Below are 20,722 nucleotides of genomic sequence, written 5' to 3'. Positions count from 1 at the left end.
ATATGTAATGGGTTACTCGGATTATTATCAAAACAGCTATTTTTTGTGGGTTCAGGAGTCCTGACATGGTTAAAAAACTAGAAAACTCGACTCCCTTCGATGTCTAAGTCGTGTGAGATTTACTCCAAGACTCGGTTGAGTCTTTACTTTACTCGGCTTGATAACTAAATTAATATGCCCGTAGACGCCGTGGTGGGGTATGCCTGACGGTTGCCGATTCCGCCCTTCTTTAACCAGGAACAGGCAGATCTGTTTGGGGCCACAGTAATGTATCTGTTTATCCAAGCCATCCATCTCATTTCTTAAATCATTTTAATGTATGAGCCCAAAAATAAAGCAGATCCAACGCAAGTGGATCCACCACACTAAATAGTAAGCTTGGGTTGAATTAAATGCATAAAGTCATCTGCTTTGCATTAAAGGCAAGAGTCATTTGTGTGTGGTTCATTTAAGCCTGTGAAATGCCTCATTTTTTGGGTCATACCTTAAAATGACCTAAGAAAAGGAATGGAGAGCATGGATAAATAGATATACATCAAGGTTGCCTTATATAGATCTGCCCATTTGTGGCTAGAGATGATTGGGATAGGACGCAATCCGCTTCCAGGCCTGACACGTGCTGGGTAGTCCATGCGCTGTAGGTGAAATCTGCTGTGTTTTTTCTCTCCCCAGGAAAGAGTAGTCAGCCATGAGGCTCTCTCGACAGGGATAGTTCAGTTGTGCCTTCTTTGGCGGGCTTTGAGCTATTTGACAATCTTTCTCCAGGTAGGTTTAAATTTAAGTTCTTGGGGCTTTATGGAGATGGCCCTGTAGGCCAGGCGTTGGCTGGTTTTGAGGGCGTTTTGGGGCTTGGTATTGTTGCTGGTGCTTGCTCATTTGTTTCGCTCTTGGCGATCGTTATGGTCAACTTGGAGTTTAAGAGGGAGTTGCAGTGGGATAGTGGCTTCAGCGGTTGGTCTTTTTTATCCTAGTTGTTTGGTGCATGTGGAATCCTCTGCTTGTGCAGTGTGATGATATGGCCTAATTATATTACAACAAGTAGCATTTTTCTGCTTGTGGAAAGCAAAGGATCCCAATTCTATAGGTATAGTTTTGTTTTTTGGTGCTTTAATGATAGGCATGGCCCCTTCTTTTTCAAGCATGCTTAAAGTTGTTATGTGTTTGGGTTGACATGACAAAGTCAGAGGAGGTGCGCTCCTACCCTTTCAGTATGTCTGAAAATGAAACTGTTAGAATATTGACAATGGTCCACATTCAGTGCAGATTTTTGGCCCCTAAATTAGTCTCTTGTCTAATAAAAAATAAATATAATTTTTGTAAAATTATTATAGGGTGATAAACTAATAGTGTGAGAATAAAAGTTTCAAGAGATTGACTCGAAAACTTCATGATTTAAATTCATATGGAAAATGACATATGTAGTTGAGATAGGTGGAATCTCAATGAGTATAAAGAAATGTGCAAAAGGATCCCAATGGCCTATATACGCATGTATGGGGTCTTCATTGTAATACAACAAGTGAATAATTTTCAAAACAAGTGAGATTTTTCTCATCCCGAAGTCTTTCCTCTTGTCCCACTTCTAACTTGTGTAGAAATCCAAGAGTGTCAAAGACATCTTCACATAAAACAGAGTGGTATCAAAGCTGAATGTTCGTAGATGGCGAATGGGATTATGTTGTTTCCAGTTCCTCAACTCACCAAAGACAACTATGAGATTTGATGTATCCAAATGAAGGCATTGCTTGGCTCTCAAGATGTATGGGGAATCATTGAAAAATGGTACTTTGAGCCACAATATGAAGCCATGTTGCCCCAGAATTAAATAGAGACTCTACGAGATGCAAGAAAGATAGACAAGAATGATCTTTTCCTCATCTATCAAGGAATGGATGAGACCATTTTTGAGAAGATAGCGTGTGCCACCACCTCAAACCAAGGAAGGAATATTTTACAAAACTCATTCAAATGGATTGATAATGTGAAGAAGGTACGTCTCCAAACTCTTAGAGGTGAGTTTGAAGCTTTGCATGTGAAGGAGTCGTACTTTTCAAGAGTATTAGCTAATGCAAATCAATTATGTAGAAATGGTCAAACTTTGGAAGAAATTCATGTGGTTGAGAAAATCTTACAATCTTTAGATCCAAAGTTTGATCATGTTGTTGTACCCATTGAAGAATCAAAACATGTGAATTCCATGACCATTGATCAACTCATGGGATCTTTACAAGGTCATGAAGAAAGAATTAACAAGAAGAGGCAAGAGCCGTTGGAAAAATTACTTCAAACAAAGCTCATATCGAATGATGACCAAGAATATTTTAAAGGCCAACAGGGTCAAGGACGAGGTTGTGATCAGGGAAGAGGAAGATCATGACACATGTACAACTTCAAAGAAAGAAGCCAAAATGCTCATCCTACAAGAGGACATAGAAGAAGAAATTTCACGAAGCTAAGGTATGAAAGATTTCCCAAGTTCAATATTTTGGTTGTAAAAAGTATGGCCACCATGCTTCGAGATGTAGAAGTCGTACTAACCACGTTAAAGAAAAAGCTAATTATGTTGAAAGGAATGAAATTGAAGAGTCAACCGTATTATTAGTTTATAAAGATGATGTAAGTGGAGAGCAAAACATGTGGTATGTTGATATTAGGGCAAGCAATTATATGTGCGGGATAAGGAACATGTTCGTCAAGCTAGATGAATCGTCAAGAGGCCATGTCACATTTGAAGGCTTGTCTAAAATTCCAATGAAAGGGATAGGTAAAATCCTAATACGTTTGAGAAATGGAAATCACCAATTTATTTCTAATGTTTATTATGTGCTAAATATAAAAAATAACATATTGAGCTTGGGAAAACTCTTAGAAAAAGGCTATTATATTTTTATGAAAAATCGTAGTCTTTTAATAAGAGATCAAAGAAGTAATTTGTTCACTAATGTGGTCATGTCAAAGAATATGATATTTTTATTAAACATTCAAAGTGATGTTGCAAGATGTTTATATGCTTGTTTGAAAAATCCGTCATGACTTTAGCAATTAAGATTTGGATTTTTCTGAATTTTCTTAATAGGATCGAGTATCTGTCGATGGCATCAACATCTACTCGATGAAATCAATTGGTCTGTCGATGACATCAACAGACTATTATAAATAAATTTTAGACATTAGGCAACAATATGTAGTGTCTGCAGATTGCTTGGCTAGCCCACCACAGACATGTGGTGACGTAATGGTGGGACTTGATGGGGCTAGCATGCTATGTGCTCACCAACCCTTACAACTTTGTGGTGCCTACCGTGATATATGTGTTTTATCCATGTGGCCTATCTATTTTTTAGGGCTTATTTTAAGACATGGATTTTAATTTGAAGCATATCCAAAGTTTAAGCGGAGCCATCATAAGAACATAGGAATTGAACACCTATTGTTCAAAGCCTCTCTTCAACCATTGAAATTTTCGATTAAACTTGTGTTTGAAAGAAATTTTATTATAAGCGTTTTGGATTTAACTTAATTTAGTACTGTCCCTCCATCCCGGTTCATGTAATCTTATAAACAATTTAGATGGCAAATAAACATTACGTGAGCCTTAAAAGGTTTAGAAGAAACCTAATTATCCCAATCCACCGTGGTGCGGTCCCCTAATTACCTTTGAATGTGCTTCAATATTTGGCTCATCTGAAAAAAAGAGAGTGTGGAAAAATCAACAAACAACTTGATAAAACACAAATATTAAAGTGGGCCTCACACAACACGGTGAAGGTGGTGAATGCCCCACCACGTTATGACTTGACAGCAGCACAAGGCCCAATATTCTCGATGTGATTGCACACCGCACTACCAGGCTTTTTATGATACCTGTAACAGGGCAAGTCCATTTTGCTCCATCATTTCAAGCATGAGCTCAAGAAAGAGGTAGACACAAAGCCAAAGTGGGTCACATTAGAAAAAGAGTAAACATTTAAAACCTTCTCACTTCTCAGGATTATTTACCATCCAACTTATTCATAACGTCACACAACTCTAGGAAAATAAAATTTCGATTGTCTAGAGCTTCGATGGCTCACAGGACGTTTTCAACGGCAAACATTGAATTCATACTATTTTACCTTATGTATTCCATGCGTTCTTTAGATCTAACTCTTTTTTTCTAGCCAAAGTCATTAAAATAAGCTGGCAAAACAAATGGACGGCGTGGATAAAACAGAGGCATTACAGTGACTTCACACAGTGGTGCCACGAGGAATATCCTGGACCCGGGATCTGCGTCCCACCATTTTGGCCCCGTAGGATCAGCAACTCAGCATTCCTATCCAGCCGACGATCGTAAGCACGCATCACCAACTCGTGTACACGTGGCTAGTCGAACAGATCGTGCTGGGCTGACCCAGTGACCACACGTGTATTGTAATTGTTCCATTGGTCATGTTCTCGCTCCTGACCTCTTAAATCGTAGAGAGTTTGGACACACTTGATGAACGGCTTGGATCTTAGTCGGTGATTTGATAATCGGCTTCGATCTTAATCAGCGGTCTGAATTGCAGGGTTGTCTCAATGTATACCAAAAACTACACTCGCTATAGTCCGTGGGCAGTCACATCTGTGATCTGTCATCCGTCCCCCCCCTCCCCCCGGGAAGAAGAGCTTTGATACTCTGAAAGTGATTGTTGCTTGATACTCAAGCACAAAAAATGTTCCCCATATTGAATTAAACTAAATAATTTTAACCGTACAAATCGTGGGATAAATCTCTTATGAATTAGATTATCGAAATTTACAGTGATTTACCTTCTTTTCTATTGGATTTATGGGTATATAATGGACAGCTGAAACAAAACTAGTTGACGGTCTAGATTGAACAAACAAGTGTCCGTTAACCATAGAATATGATCATTCAATTAATCTTATTTTCGCAATATAAAATATCTACAGTTTGTAGGGAGATTTTGAGGGTTTTCTTTAAGTTATTGTAGACTCTATTTTCAAATTCTGAGTGCATGGGTATCAACCACAATGCTCTGCCAGAGTATATAATTACTCCCCTGCAACCGAAGAAGCCCTAGCCGGACGCATGCGCATTCCGCACCGCGGCGTATCTTTTCATGCCAAAATGGTATCATCTGGAGGTTTTCTCCCCCCACACGCACCCTCCATATCGGAACTCTCACACGCTCCGCACATGCAAGTCACTCGATTAGTGGGAAATCTGGATGGCTCATAAGGTGTAACTCCACGAATTCATTGTGTTAGTCTGTGAACATGATCATATGAAAAGGTTAGGTGGGCCAACGATGCATGAAAATAACAGAAGCTCTAAAAAATCCTGACCGTCCAAATTCAATGTAAGCAAGTGATGAATGGAATGAGTCATCAGACTGATTCTTGTTCAGTGGTCATCCTTCGAGTAGTTGTCAGATTTTAGAAACACTTGGCAGATTGACACGTGTAAAGGCGCGCGTGTTGATGGTGCACGTGGGGTAGCAAACCATTGTTATTGCAGCCTATAAAGCTGCCACATCTCCACCCTCATTTTCTCTCTCTGTCGCCTCACTTTGAAGCTGCTCATCCATCCGCCGCAGGTCTTTAGTAATGGCAGCGTCTGCCTCTTTCACTCCGTCCGTCGCCCCCTCTCCCTCCAAGACCCTAAAACCAGCTCCAAAATCACTAGGGCTGGGGTTAGGGTTTCTCTCCTCCTCTTCCAAAACCCTAAAACCTCTCGTCTCCCGCATCTCGACGATCGCCCACTCCACCAAGGCAGGCGCCGCCGGCGCTCGGATGGTCTCCATGCCGGCGATCAAGGCACCGACGCTGCTCGATTTCGAGACCTCCGTCTTCAAGAAGGAGAAGGTCACTCTCGCCGGCCACGACGAGGTGAGTCTCCTTTTTTATTTTACTTTTTTGCTATTTTTCACCATTTTCTTCGATTTTTTCTCCTTTGAGTTCGTCCTCTGTCAGATCTCGGCTTCTCGATCTTATCGTCTCTTTCTGGGTTTTTTTTTTTTTTTGCAGTACATCGTTAGAGGAGGAAGGGATCTGTTTGGTTTGCTTCCAGATGCATTCAAGGGGATTAACCAGATTGGCGTGGTCGGGTGGGGTTCTCAGGTAAATTCTCGACTGTTGATTCGTATGTTCATGCTTTTCTGTTCATTTTGGTACTGAGTTATGTGAGATTCTTGTTTGTGTAGAACCATTTCTTTCTGTTTGAATGTGTTCATAGTTAACAGCAGTAGTTCAATTTACTTCTCAGAAAATAGAAACATGTACATCTATGCGAATGACAATATTCATATAAGATTAATTGAATAGCTTACTTCCTTGAATGAATGTGGTGTATGTATATTGGAAAATGCATTGACCATTTCTTTCTGTTTGAATGTGTTCATAGTTAACAGCAGTAGTTCAATGTACTTATCAGAAAATAGAAACATGTACATCTATGCGAATGACAATATTCATATAAGATTAATTGAATAGCTTACTTCCTTGAATGAATGTGGTGTATGTATATTGGAAAATGCATTGACCTGTCCGCTTTGGACTGGGTTTGGACTGAGTATCAAGGCCTGCCAGATGGAGCCGAGCTTGAGTTAGCACCTAGTAATTGGGCTGGATCTGAGACTGCATCTGCATGAAGGCCCAAGAAGTCATCCCCGCTCAGACCGACTTCTTTGATATTATGGGATGATTATTTGGATCATGCACCTCGCCTTGCCCAGCCTCCTCGTTCATCGCTGGGTTTGTATTCAAATCCTTAGCTCATGGGCTGGGGGTAAAGATGCATTGGCCCAACTTGTGCAAGCTGAAGTGCCAAAAAAATACCAATTTTAAAATTTTCGTGAACAAAATTACCTTGAATGCGTAACCACGATCATCTTCTTCACCACATGGAAACAAGCTTGGAGATGAAGGAAAGCTTACCAAAGATGATAATTCCCAACCATGAGGGAAGAGAACACTTCATATTATGGGATCTTTAGATTTGGTGTTCTAGGGTTTCTAGTAGGGAAGGAATTTCTCAAGGGCTAGGGCTTGAGAGTAGGGGTGTTAATGAGCCAGGTTATGGCAGGGCCAAGCTCTATTCAAGCCCGGTCCGCATTCTTCAAGCTAAGCCTAAACTTAGCCCGGGCCCATGACGGGCTAAAAAAGTCCAACTTGAGCTTGGCCCAAAAGGTTTATATAGTGCTTGGCCCAAACTCGAGCCCAATAGACCTCCCAAACAACACTGCCATGGTGTTGCTTGATAAACATTGCAGAGAGAGAGAGAGAGGCGTTGGATTTACCATTGGGGTTTGGTTGGAGAGTGGAGATCGCAAAGGCGGGGTGGGAGAAAGTATTTGAAAAGCAATGAACTTTGAAGAGTTTGTGGGCGCTATGTCCAGATAATCCATCTCGATTGTTCATTCAATCCATCCCACATCCCAAGCGTCTTGTAGAAATCTCGTCAATTAGATGATACTCCCCATCCAAACATTAAGAAAATGAACTAATAGAGCAGGCTCTACTGTGATGTCATAGATCTCTATGAGGTGCTAGGCGTATTTTGGGAACAAAAAAGGAGAGGCATTTGCCTTATAGAGAGGGAAGAAGAAGCCTTTATAGAGAGAGATGAGGGTGGTGTGGTTGGAGCCTTAGAGTGGTGAAAGAGAGAGAAGGGGAGTTTGGAACCCTAATGGGTCAACCTAGACCAGGTGGGCTTTTGAAGAACCAAGTCCAATCCTGACCTACTTGAGAAACAGGCTCGACTTTTTGGCCCGAACCTATCCATTGGACCTGATATTCTAGCCCAAGCCCGGCTTGAGGCAGGCCAAGCCCAGAAGCATGTTGGGCTAGCTTGGCCTATGGATAGCCTACTTGAGAGGAGAGAGAAGTATCTCAAACTAAAACCCTACACCTATGTTTATGGACTTCTATTATAGAGAAATCCCAATTAGAGACAACTCCAATATTTCTTATTATGTGTTGGTAATGTGGTGTACTGAATTATCATGCTCCTGCACAATAAGATGTTTCAATCTACACCCTCCAATCGAGTTGATCCAGTGTGAGATTTCTAAAACGATAATCTTTCCTAGGGCCATAGGTTATGACGCAAGCAAGGGTTTGGCCTCTCCTCCATAAACCGTAGTTTTTTTTTAATCCTTGAGGGCACTTTTTACTTCTTTTTTCAGGACAAAAATGTCTCTTTGTTAGTTGCTTCCTCGTACAACGGTAGCTTGCATCAAAAGATGAAAGAATTTTTTGAAGAGGGGATTGTGGGTCCTACTAAACCATGAATGGACCCACTCTTTGGCTGATCTGATCCGTTCATTTTAATTGGACAACCGTGAACCACATAATGGTATTTTTCGGTTTTTAAAGAGAAGCAATGTGGCCCACAATAGCATTAACATTATTCGTTAATGCTGAGTTGTTTCCTCCGGTGTAGTCCATTTGTGATGAGTTGTCTTCAAATTTTGGTTGATAACATGAAATTAAAACTCATTTCATGTGGACAGATTTGATTTGCTTCACGACAAGTTGATGGGTTCCACATAAGATCTCAAATGGGTTCTTATGGTGTGGCCTTGCTACAGGAAGGTCATTTGGCCTTTTCGTTTTCATTTTTTTGTTCTTTTTTTTTCACAGGACGGGACCACATGAAGAACCAAAGCTCCGTCAAAGTGAAGCTTCGATGAAACTCCATCAAAGCTCTAGTGAAGCTTAGTACAATCGCCGAGTCGAAAACAAGGGTTTTTTAAATTCTTCAACCACACTCTTGGACGTAAAAGCTATGATGGCCAAAGGTCGAAGTTTGTAAAAGGGAGAAGGGTAAGGTAGTTCCCTTTGTAGTTATTTTTTTTTTTAAATTTGATTGGGTATGAATGGTGAGAGTTTGTGAAAGGGAGGAGGGCGTGAAAGAATAATATAATGGATGAATTTTTTAATGGAAGAATGTGATGAATGTGATGAATTTTATAATAGATGGATTTTGTAATAGAAGAATGTTGTACTGTGGATTGTCGATACTCATTCCGGATCATAGATATTCACTTTAGATCGCCTATACTTATTATGGGTCGATCATAACTCCCTCGTTACATATCCGATTGGGGTGTTCTTATGCTCGTGGGAAAGATAATTCGATGAACTTTCAAATGGCTTTGAAATCTTCTCATTTAAACACCATTTGATAGCCTAAAAGTGGGCTCAAAGTTCTTTACGGTTGTGGGCCGCCGATCCCACGAAAGCGATCATAACTCCTTGGTTACATGTTTGTTATTCACAGTGAGTATTGGCAATCCACGGTGAATATAAGTGACCAACAACCATGATGACATGGGAGTTAGGACTATTTTCGTGGGATCAGACATGTAATCAGGGAGTTATGATATTTTCGTGGGATTGGCAACTCGTGATGATTATCAGCGATCCATAGTGATGACATGGAGTGGGCCCAAAGTTCATCCACAGTGAATGTCTGATATTCACCCCAATTGGACATTTAATGAGGGAGTTATGACCGTTTTCGTAGGATCGGCGACCCACAACCATGTTAAACGTTGGGCCCACTTTTGGGCTATCAAATGGTGTCCAAATGAGATGATTCCAAAGCCATTTGAAAGTTCATTAAATTATCTTTTCAACAAACATAAGATCACCCCAATCGCACTTGTAACTAGGGAGTTATGGCCGTTTTCTTAGGATCGGCAACCCACAGTGATTATCGGCGATCTGCACCACAATGAATTTCAACGATCCACAGTATTGGTGATCCACAATGAGCATCGACGATTCATAGTGAATATCAGCGATCTATGGTGAGTATCGATGATCCACAGTACAATACTATTACAAAAATTCATCCATTACAACAATCATTCATTATAACATTCATCACAGTCTTCCATACTCTCCTCCCTTTCACGAACTCTCACCATTCATAAATACCAAAAAATTAAAAAGAAACTACAAATGGAATCACTACACCCAATTTTCTTTTACAAATTCCGACCTTTGGCCGCCATAGCTTCTATGTCGGAGAGTATGGCCAGAGAACTTAAAAAAAAAAAAACCATCTTTTCGACCCATATAGTGTACTAAGCTTCACTATCGCTTTGACAAAGCTTCAACTCTTCTTGTGGTCCCCTCCCATGAAAAAAAAATGAAGAAGAAAAGAAGGAAAATGCCAAATGGCCTTCTTGCTGCAGGGCTCCATCATAAGAACCCATCCGAGATCTTATATGTGGCCTAATGGCTTGTCGTGAAATAAATCTAACCCATCTACATGAAAGAGGTTTTAATTTCATTTCATTTGCCAAAGTTTAGGGTAAAACTCATCACAAATGGATCACATTAGAAGAAATAGTTTAGAATTAATGAATAATGCTAATGCCATTGTGAACCAAAGAGAGATTCTCTTCAAAAATGAAAAAAAAAAGTCCTTTTATAGTTCACGACTGTCCAATTAAAATGAACAGATCAGATCGACTAAGGAGTGAGCTTATTCATAATTTAGTGGGATCCACAATTCCCTTTTCGAAAGGTCCTTTTATCTTTCGAGGCAAGCTACTACAGTACGAGGGAGCATCTTGCAGAGGGACGTTTTTGTGCTGAAAAAAAAAGAGAGCAAAAAGTGCCCTCGGGGCTTTAAAAACCTTAGTTTTAGAGAGGGGAGATCAAACCCCTTGCTTCTGTCACACCCTGAGGCCATTGTACTTAAAAAAAAAAAAAAACCTAAACTGTTGATCATACATGTTTAATTCTATATGCACATGTGAACAAATTCTAACGTTATGATCATCATGCACACTTGTCTACTTTAGAGACGGATTTTTTCTTTAGAAACGTGATTGATGAAAACCTATTAAAAATATTAATATATAAATATTTTTTTCAAAAATCTAGGCAATAAATTCCGACTGTCCATTCGATCTGGTGCCTTAACTCTTATGTACATCTTCACCACTATGCAGTCATTGATCAACCAATGACCCAACCTTGCTGCAATATATAGGCTTACACTATTTGACCAAATACAAAGTAGATCATGCTAATCTGCATAAGAACTCATCATAAATCAAGACAGAGGTACATCTCATGTGTACATGCATCACTCTTGTTGTGCATACCTACACATTGGTCTATGATGTGAAAGAAGCAAACTAAGCCATTAAACGATGAATGTTGGACACACCTCATTGTGAAGGCCGATTTGAATGCCTATGTACATACATCGTCATGAAAGAGCACATCCACACTCAAACATCAGAAAATCTCAATACGATCCAATGAATAAATATTACACATGTCAATAATGGTCAGTAACGGTCTGATGGGCCAAACAAAGCAAGGTGTTCTAAATCAGTTACGTATCGGCCGTAACGGCCGATATGTAACGGTAACTGCCTAGGCCGTTACGCGATACGGGTATGAATCGGTTGGGTTAGAAAAAGAGATACGTAACGACCATTACGGGCCCCGTAACGGCCATTACAGGGTGTAACGTTTGTTACCCTGTAACGTTCCAAAAAAAGGGGGTCTTCTTCAAGGAGAAAAAGAAGAAGAGGAGAAGATAAAGGTCGAAGGCGTACCTGATTCTTCTTCTTTCTTTTCTTCTTCATCTTCTCATCTCCATCAGCCGACCAGCATCTCTGTGACTCCATCTCTGTTAGGGTTTCAAAATCGGAGAACTATCTCTCTCTCTACTAGGGTTTCGAGCGCAGAGCCATGTGCATCTCTCCCTACTAGGGTTTTGTGCACAGAGCCCTCGCATCTCTCTCCATTTGAAATTGCAGCGAAGGCGAAGAGCCCTCACATCTCTCTCCATTTGAAATCGCAGCAAAGTCAAAGAGCCCTCTCTCTCTCCCTCTCTTTTCATTCCAAAGGAAATTGGACTGCATACGAGTTACTCAGCACTCTTTTATCATTCTGAGTAAATTCTGTTGGGCCCATTGTGAATGTATGTGGTTTATCCACACCGTCCATCTATTTTTCCAGCTCGTTTAAGGGGTTGATACCAAATTAAAACATATATAGAGCTCAAGTGGATGATACCATAGGAAACTGTGGGAATAATGATTTCCACCGTTGAAACCTTGCGAGGCCCCACAGTGATATTTATTTGTCATCCAACCTATTCATTAGATCACAAAAACATGGATGAAGGGTAAACACAAATATAAGCTTTATCCAAAACTTCAGTGGCCCTCAATAAATTTTCAACGGTAGAAATTCAATTCACACTATTTCCCGTGGTGTGGCCCATTTGAGATTTGGATATGCTTCATTTTTTGGGCTCAAGCACTACAATTATCTGGTAAAATGGATGGTAGGAGTGGATAAAATATCTAAATCACATGGACCCTACATAGTTTACTCGGTACGCAATCAGCTTCCATTCCAAAGAGGCTACGTGGTTCATATCCACCGAGTTTTCTTTTTAATAAAAGGTCCACGTGCCGCGTGGGCCCCACTATGATGTATGTATTTTATCCATGCCGTCCATCCATTTTGCCACATCATTTTAGATCATGATCCAAAAAATTAGTAAGATCCAAATCTTAGGTGGACCACACCATAGGAAACAATGGTTATAGCATGCTCACCATTAAAATTTTGTTAGGGTCCGCTGTAATGTTTATTTTCCATCTAACCTGTTTATTGGGTCACACTAGCGTGGATGAAGGGAAAACACACATGTCAACTTGATCTAAAACTTTTGTAGCCCCCAATAAATTTTTAATGGTGGACGTTTAATCATTGTTGTTTCTTATGGTGCGGTCCACTTGAGCTTTGGATCTACCTCATTTTTGGGGTCATGTCCTAAAATTATTTGGCAAAATGGATGGACGATGTGGATATAACACATTCATCACGATGGGGCCCAAAAAACTTTTGACACTTGTGTGCTATACTTCACAATCCGAGTCCCACCTAATTCAGGCCCTTAAAAAATTGTACACGAGATGCATATTAGCTTAAAATTTACCAATTAAATTATGGACCGTAGTTGCTAACTCAAAATGCCAAAATCAAATTATTTGAATAGTTTTAATTGTTAATTTGTGGGCACTTATTTTTTAAAGTAGGGCCTTTTGTTTTTTTTCATGATTCACTATACAATAAATGTCCACCAATTCATAAGTGGGATAATGCTAATAAATTGCATGAATTTGAGGCTGATTTGGGGCATGGATTGGTCCTCCAAGTCAGCCCCAAATTGGCAACACCATCTACCTGAATTTAATTTCATTTTTTTAAAGAACTATTGGGAGAAATGATATCAAATTGTTAAGCATATAAATTAAATATTTAGAAAATTAAATATATGAATTTTGTAGTCAAATCCAGGTTATTTGGTTCATAAATTCATCAGACAGTCCGATACAACTACTCACCAAAGAGTGGAGCGTTACACCACCATAAATATTTTCCAAATTATAAAGGAATGCATATTTGGAATATTTAGAATATTCCGGATTTAATGGATATTTTTTCATAATTTTTTGACAAATTTTTTTTTTTGCACTGTTACACACCCCGTACTGGCCGATACGGGGCATATCCGTATCGGTAACGGTGGGCACCGTTAAGCCCACCGATACCGATATCGAACACCTTGACACAAAGTCTTATCATTTGCCACCCTACTTGTAAGTTGACTGGTTTCTAGGCTAGGATATTCTATGGGATCCACTACTGTAGAAATTAAATCAGTTATTGTTGATAAGAATTCAAAGGGTTCCAATTCATATCTTTTTGGGCTCCTAGAATACGACAAAGTGTCCGTACCATTGATATAACAAAGATGGCAAACTGAGGGGCCGTGGTACTTGGAGCAGTCTTATTGATCTTCTTCTCCTTTGTAGGTAAGGATAAAGCTAACATGTCCATTAATATCTGCCTATGCATGAGAATGTTCTGTATGTGCATGTTTTCCTTCCATCTGTTTATGTATGCATGTATCAGCAGAGATTTTCTCCTAGGAACTGGTTCTCATGAGAATGCTTTGAGAACTCATTTCATGTGATGTGTATATGCAATCTAGGCCATACAGGTCCTTCATCTAGCTTAAATGAAGGGTTGGGCAAAAAATCACGTTGTTTTGCAACTCAGGTGGGCCCTAGTGAAAATCAAGGGTGGGAATTCCCTCCCACTTTGCTATGGCCCACCTGATTTTTGGATCAGGCTGACTTTTGGGCTATAGGGGTTTCATGAGGGTGGCTCATCTAGTGGATGGTTCAGATTTTGTGCACACATCAGGTGAGATGAGTTCTCAAAGGGTTCTCATGAGAACTGGTTTCTAGGAGAAAATTTCTCTGTATCAGCATATGCGCGAGTGTGTTTATGTGATTGCGTGTGCAGGTTTGGGTGTGATTGTTTTCATGTGGGTGGCCATGTAGTGCATGTGCACTTGTCTCCATGTGTATATGTATGTATGTCTCATCGTCACCACCACCATCACCACCATCATCATTAAGCCTTATCTCAATTAATTGGGGTCAGCTACATGTCTCCTGTTCTGCCATTCCACGCTATCAAGGGGCAGACATTCAGTTAGATCATAGGTCATTAAGTCTTTTAGTCTGGCGATAGAAAGAACCGCACACACTGTTTCAAATGCAATAAGTTCAGTCTTGCTCCCTCCATACACGTCCTTTTCAGCCTTCCCCTTGCCTTTTTAGAGCGGTTCAACTTGTACCAACTCACTCCATAACTGGCACAGTTCTTGGTCTCTGTCGCACATGACCAAACCATCCAAGTCTACTTTCCCTCATCTTATTACCTATTTTGACTACTCCTAAGCTCCATCGAGTGCATCTAATTCTAATTCTATCTTGCCACTCATCCATCTCAGCATCCTCATTCAGCGACGTTTTATCCTATGAACATGTTCTTTAACTGCCCAATGTTCTGTCCTATAAAACATGGCTGGTCTTATAGCTATCGTATAAAATTTCCCTTTCAGTTTGAGCTGTACACGATGATCACATCTCCATTTCTCCATAGGTACATGTCCATTTCCCTTTCAGTTTGAGTGTATGTATGCATGTCTGTATGTAAATATTGCATAGAGGAATTATATGATCATCAGTGCTGAATGATATGTATCCTCTGGAGCCCTTAATTCCTACAAGAGGGACCCATAATTCGGTGATCCAGACTGTTGACCTTATAGGCCCCACAGTGGATGGTCATTGTTGCCATCATCATCATCTAAGCCCTTGCAGCAATCTATTTGATTGTTTCGGAAGTGCCAATGAGTTGGGATTTACCTATTAGGCCAGGTCCTCTTGGGGCAACTGGATCATTTATTATAAAGAGGATGAGCTAGAATTAAGTTTACCATCTATATTTCATGTCGTTTATGATATGCTTCTTTCTTGTCTTTTCTCTAAATAGTATATAAGGTCATATTATTGTTAACTCTTCTATCTTGTATTCTTTCTTTATATTTGAATTTTTATTCGGTGTTTTAGCACCCGATATCCTTATCTACAGCTTCGTTGTTTTGTATTTTAGAAGAAATAGCCCCTCTACTTATTAACTGTATTTGATTTGGTATCTCTTATGTATTTTTTAATGGTTATGGGCATTGGATTTAAGCTAAAGACATTACTGTTTCCATACAGGGTCCTGCTCAAGCGCAGAATTTGAGGGATTCACTTGCAGTGGCAGGGTCCAACATCGTGGTCAAGGTCAGGTTCTCTCAGCCTATTTTGAGCATTTGATATTGATTTCTTGGGTATATAGCTTTAAAGGTAAGACCATCCAGTTGATGAGCATGTTTAATCGTCGCTATCATTTTTGTTCTTCATTTTTATCTTTTCATTGAGGAATTTAAAACTTTTGGTGTATTTAGCTGTGCAATGTCCAATACCAAGGAAGATTTCTCACATCTCATGTTTATATGTGGAGGTTTGCCGAGCCCACACCTGCCTGCAAGGCACACCATCTGCATGGTACCACCTGCGCAATATATGAGGACTATCCATTACATGATCTGAGTCTGATAGTCTAGCTGTTCTTAACCAAAACAAAGGTTGGTCTACTAATTAGGTGGGCCATGATGTAAGAAAAAGGTGGGTGGCTTAGAAAGCTTCACTATTTTTTTCTGGTGTACATTTGTTTTGTAAACTGTGGCCTGCGGGCCACCTTATTATTTGACCAACCTGATTCTTGGACCATGACATTGAATTTAGCGGGATCCTCATGATGGACGGTTGGATCTTGTAGCCATGTGCCATGCAGGCACAATTCGGGGCATGTATGTGAGCTTCCTTGTACATGCGCATGGTTTAGCAAAACTCATATATGATATTCACACTTATTTTCTGTGTTTGATAGCTTGAGTATTATTTGTAGTGTTATATTATGTATTTAACCATATATTTTAATATAGCAGTCCTCACCATGCAAAATTCGTAAAAATTCATTATGTTTGCTTTTGTGCAGGTTGGGCTGAGGAAAGGCTCTCACTCTTTTGCCGAAGCGCGTGCTGCTGGATTTAGTGAGGAGAATGGAACTCTGGGTGACATTTGGGAAACTGTTTCAGGCAGTGATCTTTTGTTGCTATTGATTTCTGATGCTGCACAGGTTAGAACCCTATGGGCTTGAGAATCAGATTCCTACCTGTATTGGGAACTGCTTGCCTTTTATCCGAATAACTCTAATATGCCATTCAAGAAGAAGAAGAAGAAGAAAAATTCTTGGGCCCTGTTTGGTAGACACGTAAAAATGAGCTCAATCTCATTTTAGTTAACAATAATTATGTGGTAGAGATCTTGATCTTCAATGCACAATTACTGTTAATATGAACTCATCATGTATTAGATATTAAGATCTCTAATATGTTATTACTGTTAAATAAACTCATTTTCAGGCGTCTACCAAACAAGGCCTTAATTTTAACATAATCTACTGCTGCTTACCCATGTTGCTCCTGGCTTGCTTGTATGCTGTTTTGGCATATGTTGTCCTGTACTTGTCCACCGTCCAGGTACAATTTGTATCCTGCTGTTTGACTAACTTGTGAAATATCTGGAATTTTTTTTGTCAAAATTGTGATTTTGGTTGCTTCCAATCAAATAATAACCCATTGCAACTCTGCAGCAGTGAAAGTTTATTTATATCAGGTGATGCTGCATGTTTATAATCATTAACCTGTCACATATAGCTGAATGAATTTTTGAAGCTATGCACCTTTGTGCTAACATCTTTATATATGAATATTAATCTCTCTAATAATTTGCATTTGATTCAAGCTTTGAACTGTAGTATTTCTTGAAATTTGTTGTTAATAATGCACCTGTATATATTAAATATGCTTGATTTGGATTTCAGATGCATTTTGTGCATGATGTGTGCTTATCCACAACCTTATGAAGCTTAACAACTGAATGTTTGTGGAATTTTTTCTAATTCTAGGCCTTTGTTGCAGGCGGATAATTACGAGAAAATCTTTTCTCACATGAAACCAAACAGCATCCTTGGGCTTTCTCATGGCTTTCTTCTTGGACATCTTCAGTCTTCGGGGCTTGATTTCCCCAAGAACATTAGTGTGATTGCTGTATGCCCCAAGGGAATGGGTCCATCTGTGAGGAGACTGTACGTTCAGGGCAAGGAGATAAATGGTGCAGGAATCAATTCTAGTTTTGCCGTCCACCAGGTCTGGTTTTTAAGATTTCTGTGCATCACCTTGCTTATTCATGGCTATTTCTTAATTATCATCCCTAGAAGCATTGGTAACTAGATAACACTTCACAGAGCCTACTGTCATGAAACTATCATCCAGTTTCATGCATGTGGTGTTAGCCTGAGTATTATTTCAGCAGCATGTTGTCTGACATCTTGTATCTTGTTGTGCAGGATATTGATGGTAGAGCTACAGACGTGGCCCTTGGATGGTCAGTTGCTCTTGGTTCTCCATTTACATTTGCCACTACATTGGAGCAAGAGTACAAGAGTGACATTTTTGGGGAGCGTGGTGAGCTCATGCTTCTTCTTGCTTCTTCTTTTTTTCTTTTTTTTTCCCTTGGAAAGGATAACAAAAATTCATCGAAAGTGCTATCTATCTGATTTTGCCATTTTACTACAATATCAATCTGATTCCTGATCTATAGGCAGCAACGCATTCCTGTTGCTTGTTTGATAAGAATGGTGTCTGGCTGTCTGTCTGATCTTGTAGGCATTTTACTTGGAGCTGTGCATGGAATGGTGGAGGCTTTGTTTAGGAGGTATACTGAAAATGGAATGAGCGAAGATCTGGCTTACAAGAACACTGTGGAGTGCATAACTGGAATTATATCAAAGACCATTTCAACAAAGGTCGTAACCCGTATCATATTGATTTTGGAACTCTTCTAAAATCTCTTACCTTTATTTATTTATTTATTTACTTTGGTGCACATTGGTGCTCATTTGTTTATTCCAGGGCATGGTTTCTGTGTACAACTCACTGTCTGAGGATGGCAAAAAGGAATTCCAAGCCGCATACAGTGCATCATACTATCCTTGCATGGACATTCTCTATGAGTGCTATGAGGATGTTGCCTGCGGAAGTGAGATCCGAAGTGTTGTCTTGGCTGGACGCCGCTTCTATGTATGCTTTCCTTCTATCCATCTTTGTTTTCATGACCTTAACTCAACCAGAGCTGTTGCAAGGCTGGTTATAAAAAATTTAAGATTTTCCATGGCTATAGACTTCATGTTTCCTTTCTAGATACTCACAAATGAAGTTGGCAACTGATTCTGGTTATGCAACTGCTTGACAGGAGAAGGAAGGGCTACCAGCTTTTCCGATGGGTAAGATCGATCAGACACGAATGTGGAAAGTTGGTGAGCGAGTCCGAGCAACTCGGCCAGAAGGAGACTTGGGCCCCTTGCACCCTTTCACAGCAGGTGTTTATGTGGCACTAATGATGGCTCAGGTAAGATTTGATCTTGACACCTCAAAGCTTCTATCTGTGGATACAAGACGCCGTACGGTTATTACAATGTATCTAATTTTTTCGGTGCAGATTGAGGTGTTGAGGAAGAAGGGACATTCATACTCGGAGATCATCAATGAAAGTGTGATCGAGTCGGTGGATTCTCTGAACCCCTTCATGCACGCTCGTGGGGTCTCATTCATGGTTGATAACTGCTCCACGACAGCGCGATTGGGGTCTAGGAAGTGGGCTCCTCGTTTCGACTACATTTTGACTCAACAAGCTTTTGTGTCCGTCGACAATGCTTCCTCCATCAACCAGGACCTTCTCAGCAACTTCTTCTCAGACCCTGTACACAGCGCCATTGAGGTCTGTGCACAGCTGAGGCCAACAGTTGACATATCGGTTCCTGCAAATGCAGATTTCGTTCGTCCAGAGCTACGCCAGTCTAGCAATTAGGTAGAGGATATTTAGGACCCATCGGAGACCTGCCTTCCATTGGCAGGAGAAACTTGTTAATCAGGACTCAGGATTTCCTCTCCTGCTCTAAATCATTGGTCTATGCATCATGGCAGGAACACTTCAAGATGGATCCTTAAGCCAGCAGTGTCCACAGTGATGACCACGGCATGAAAGTAAGCTCTATCGATGTTAGGGTTTTGTGAGTAGAGGCATTCTCGCAGTGCACCGTAAGTTATCAAGTTTTATGTTTTTTTTTTTTTTTAGCTGCTATGGTTGCAAGCGTGAAGCAAAACATCATCATGCATTATTTATATCATTGGAAGCTTTCAATATAGACTCCATTACTGATATACAGCGTATCCATGGGAATAGTGTTATATTGAGGTCCGTAGCAACTATTCCATTCTTCTGTGGCCACCAACAACTATAGGTGAATTCCACCCTGTGACCCATTTTCTTCAAGCACTTGCCCATGAAAATATATGGGAAATTTGCACAAAAAAAAAGAAAAGGCTGGAGGCATGGAAAAATGGTTTGGATCCTTGTATTTGGTCAATCCAAGATTGGGAGACAATGGATGCATTTTCAGACCAATTTTTCTGCCAATCCAGTTTAAATTGCATGTATTGACTAATCCTGGGTTGATGAATTAGGTGATCCAAACAAGGCACTGAATGTACAGGCAAATAGAGTAATGAGCACCGTCTACTAGTGTACAAAGCTTCAAATGGTTGGTAGTTAGCCTTCATACACGGCCCATGGTAGGATGATAAGGGTTGTTAGGATGCCTGTAAAATCTTTATGGATGGATTCCATGTTGAAGTGTTTTTTACCGGCAGGTAAACACCCCCATTTACTCTCTTATAGGGATTAAACCTGTAAAGGAGGTCAGGTAAATACCCCATTTATTCCTCTATGGGGATTAAAACCTGTAAAGACATTATACACGGGAGAGCATGATACTTGATACAAACACTTTGTGGAGCTCACCATGAACTGTACCGTACATCCTAGTAGTCCATATGTGTCCCTTGTGCTCACCTTTAAAAAAATTAATTAAAAAAATATTAAAATATAAAAATTGATGGGTGCAAGACATCCAATTGGGCCAGAAGGAAGGCATTGATTTGTGTTTGGGCCTGCTATGATGGGTCAACTGTCTTACGACTCCCTTTTATATAATTTGAAGTTTTTGGTTTGATGTACCACAGAAAACAGTGGGAAGGAAGTTGATATTTATGCTTTACCTTCATCCATGTACGTGTCACCTTTGAACAGATTGATCTCAAATTAGCATTATGGTAGCCCTACGTAGGTTTCAATGGTGGGTTTCATCATTGTCAATT

General features: G+C 40.0%; 1 protein-coding gene across 1 annotated transcript; it reads left to right on the top strand.

Annotated features, from left to right (window-relative positions):
• The first annotated feature begins 5,528 nt into the window (after window positions 1-5,528).
• LOC131241026 (ketol-acid reductoisomerase, chloroplastic-like) lies at window positions 5,529-19,779 on the top strand. The gene is made up of 10 exons (XM_058239643.1): window positions 5,529-5,877; window positions 6,016-6,108; window positions 15,618-15,683; window positions 16,441-16,581; window positions 17,426-17,653; window positions 17,854-17,971; window positions 18,173-18,312; window positions 18,419-18,586; window positions 18,759-18,914; window positions 19,005-19,779. Exons 1-10 carry the CDS (start codon window positions 5,596-5,598, stop codon window positions 19,371-19,373), a joined length of 1,761 nt encoding a protein of 586 aa, XP_058095626.1. The 5' UTR covers window positions 5,529-5,595; the 3' UTR covers window positions 19,374-19,779.
• The last annotated feature ends 943 nt before the right edge of the window (window positions 19,780-20,722 follow it).

Source organism: Magnolia sinica, chromosome 3, assembly GCF_029962835.1.
Source record: "Magnolia sinica isolate HGM2019 chromosome 3, MsV1, whole genome shotgun sequence".
Lineage (NCBI taxonomy): Eukaryota > Viridiplantae > Streptophyta > Magnoliopsida > Magnoliales > Magnoliaceae > Magnolia > Magnolia sinica.
This window is presented reverse-complemented; position numbering and strand designations above follow the sequence as displayed.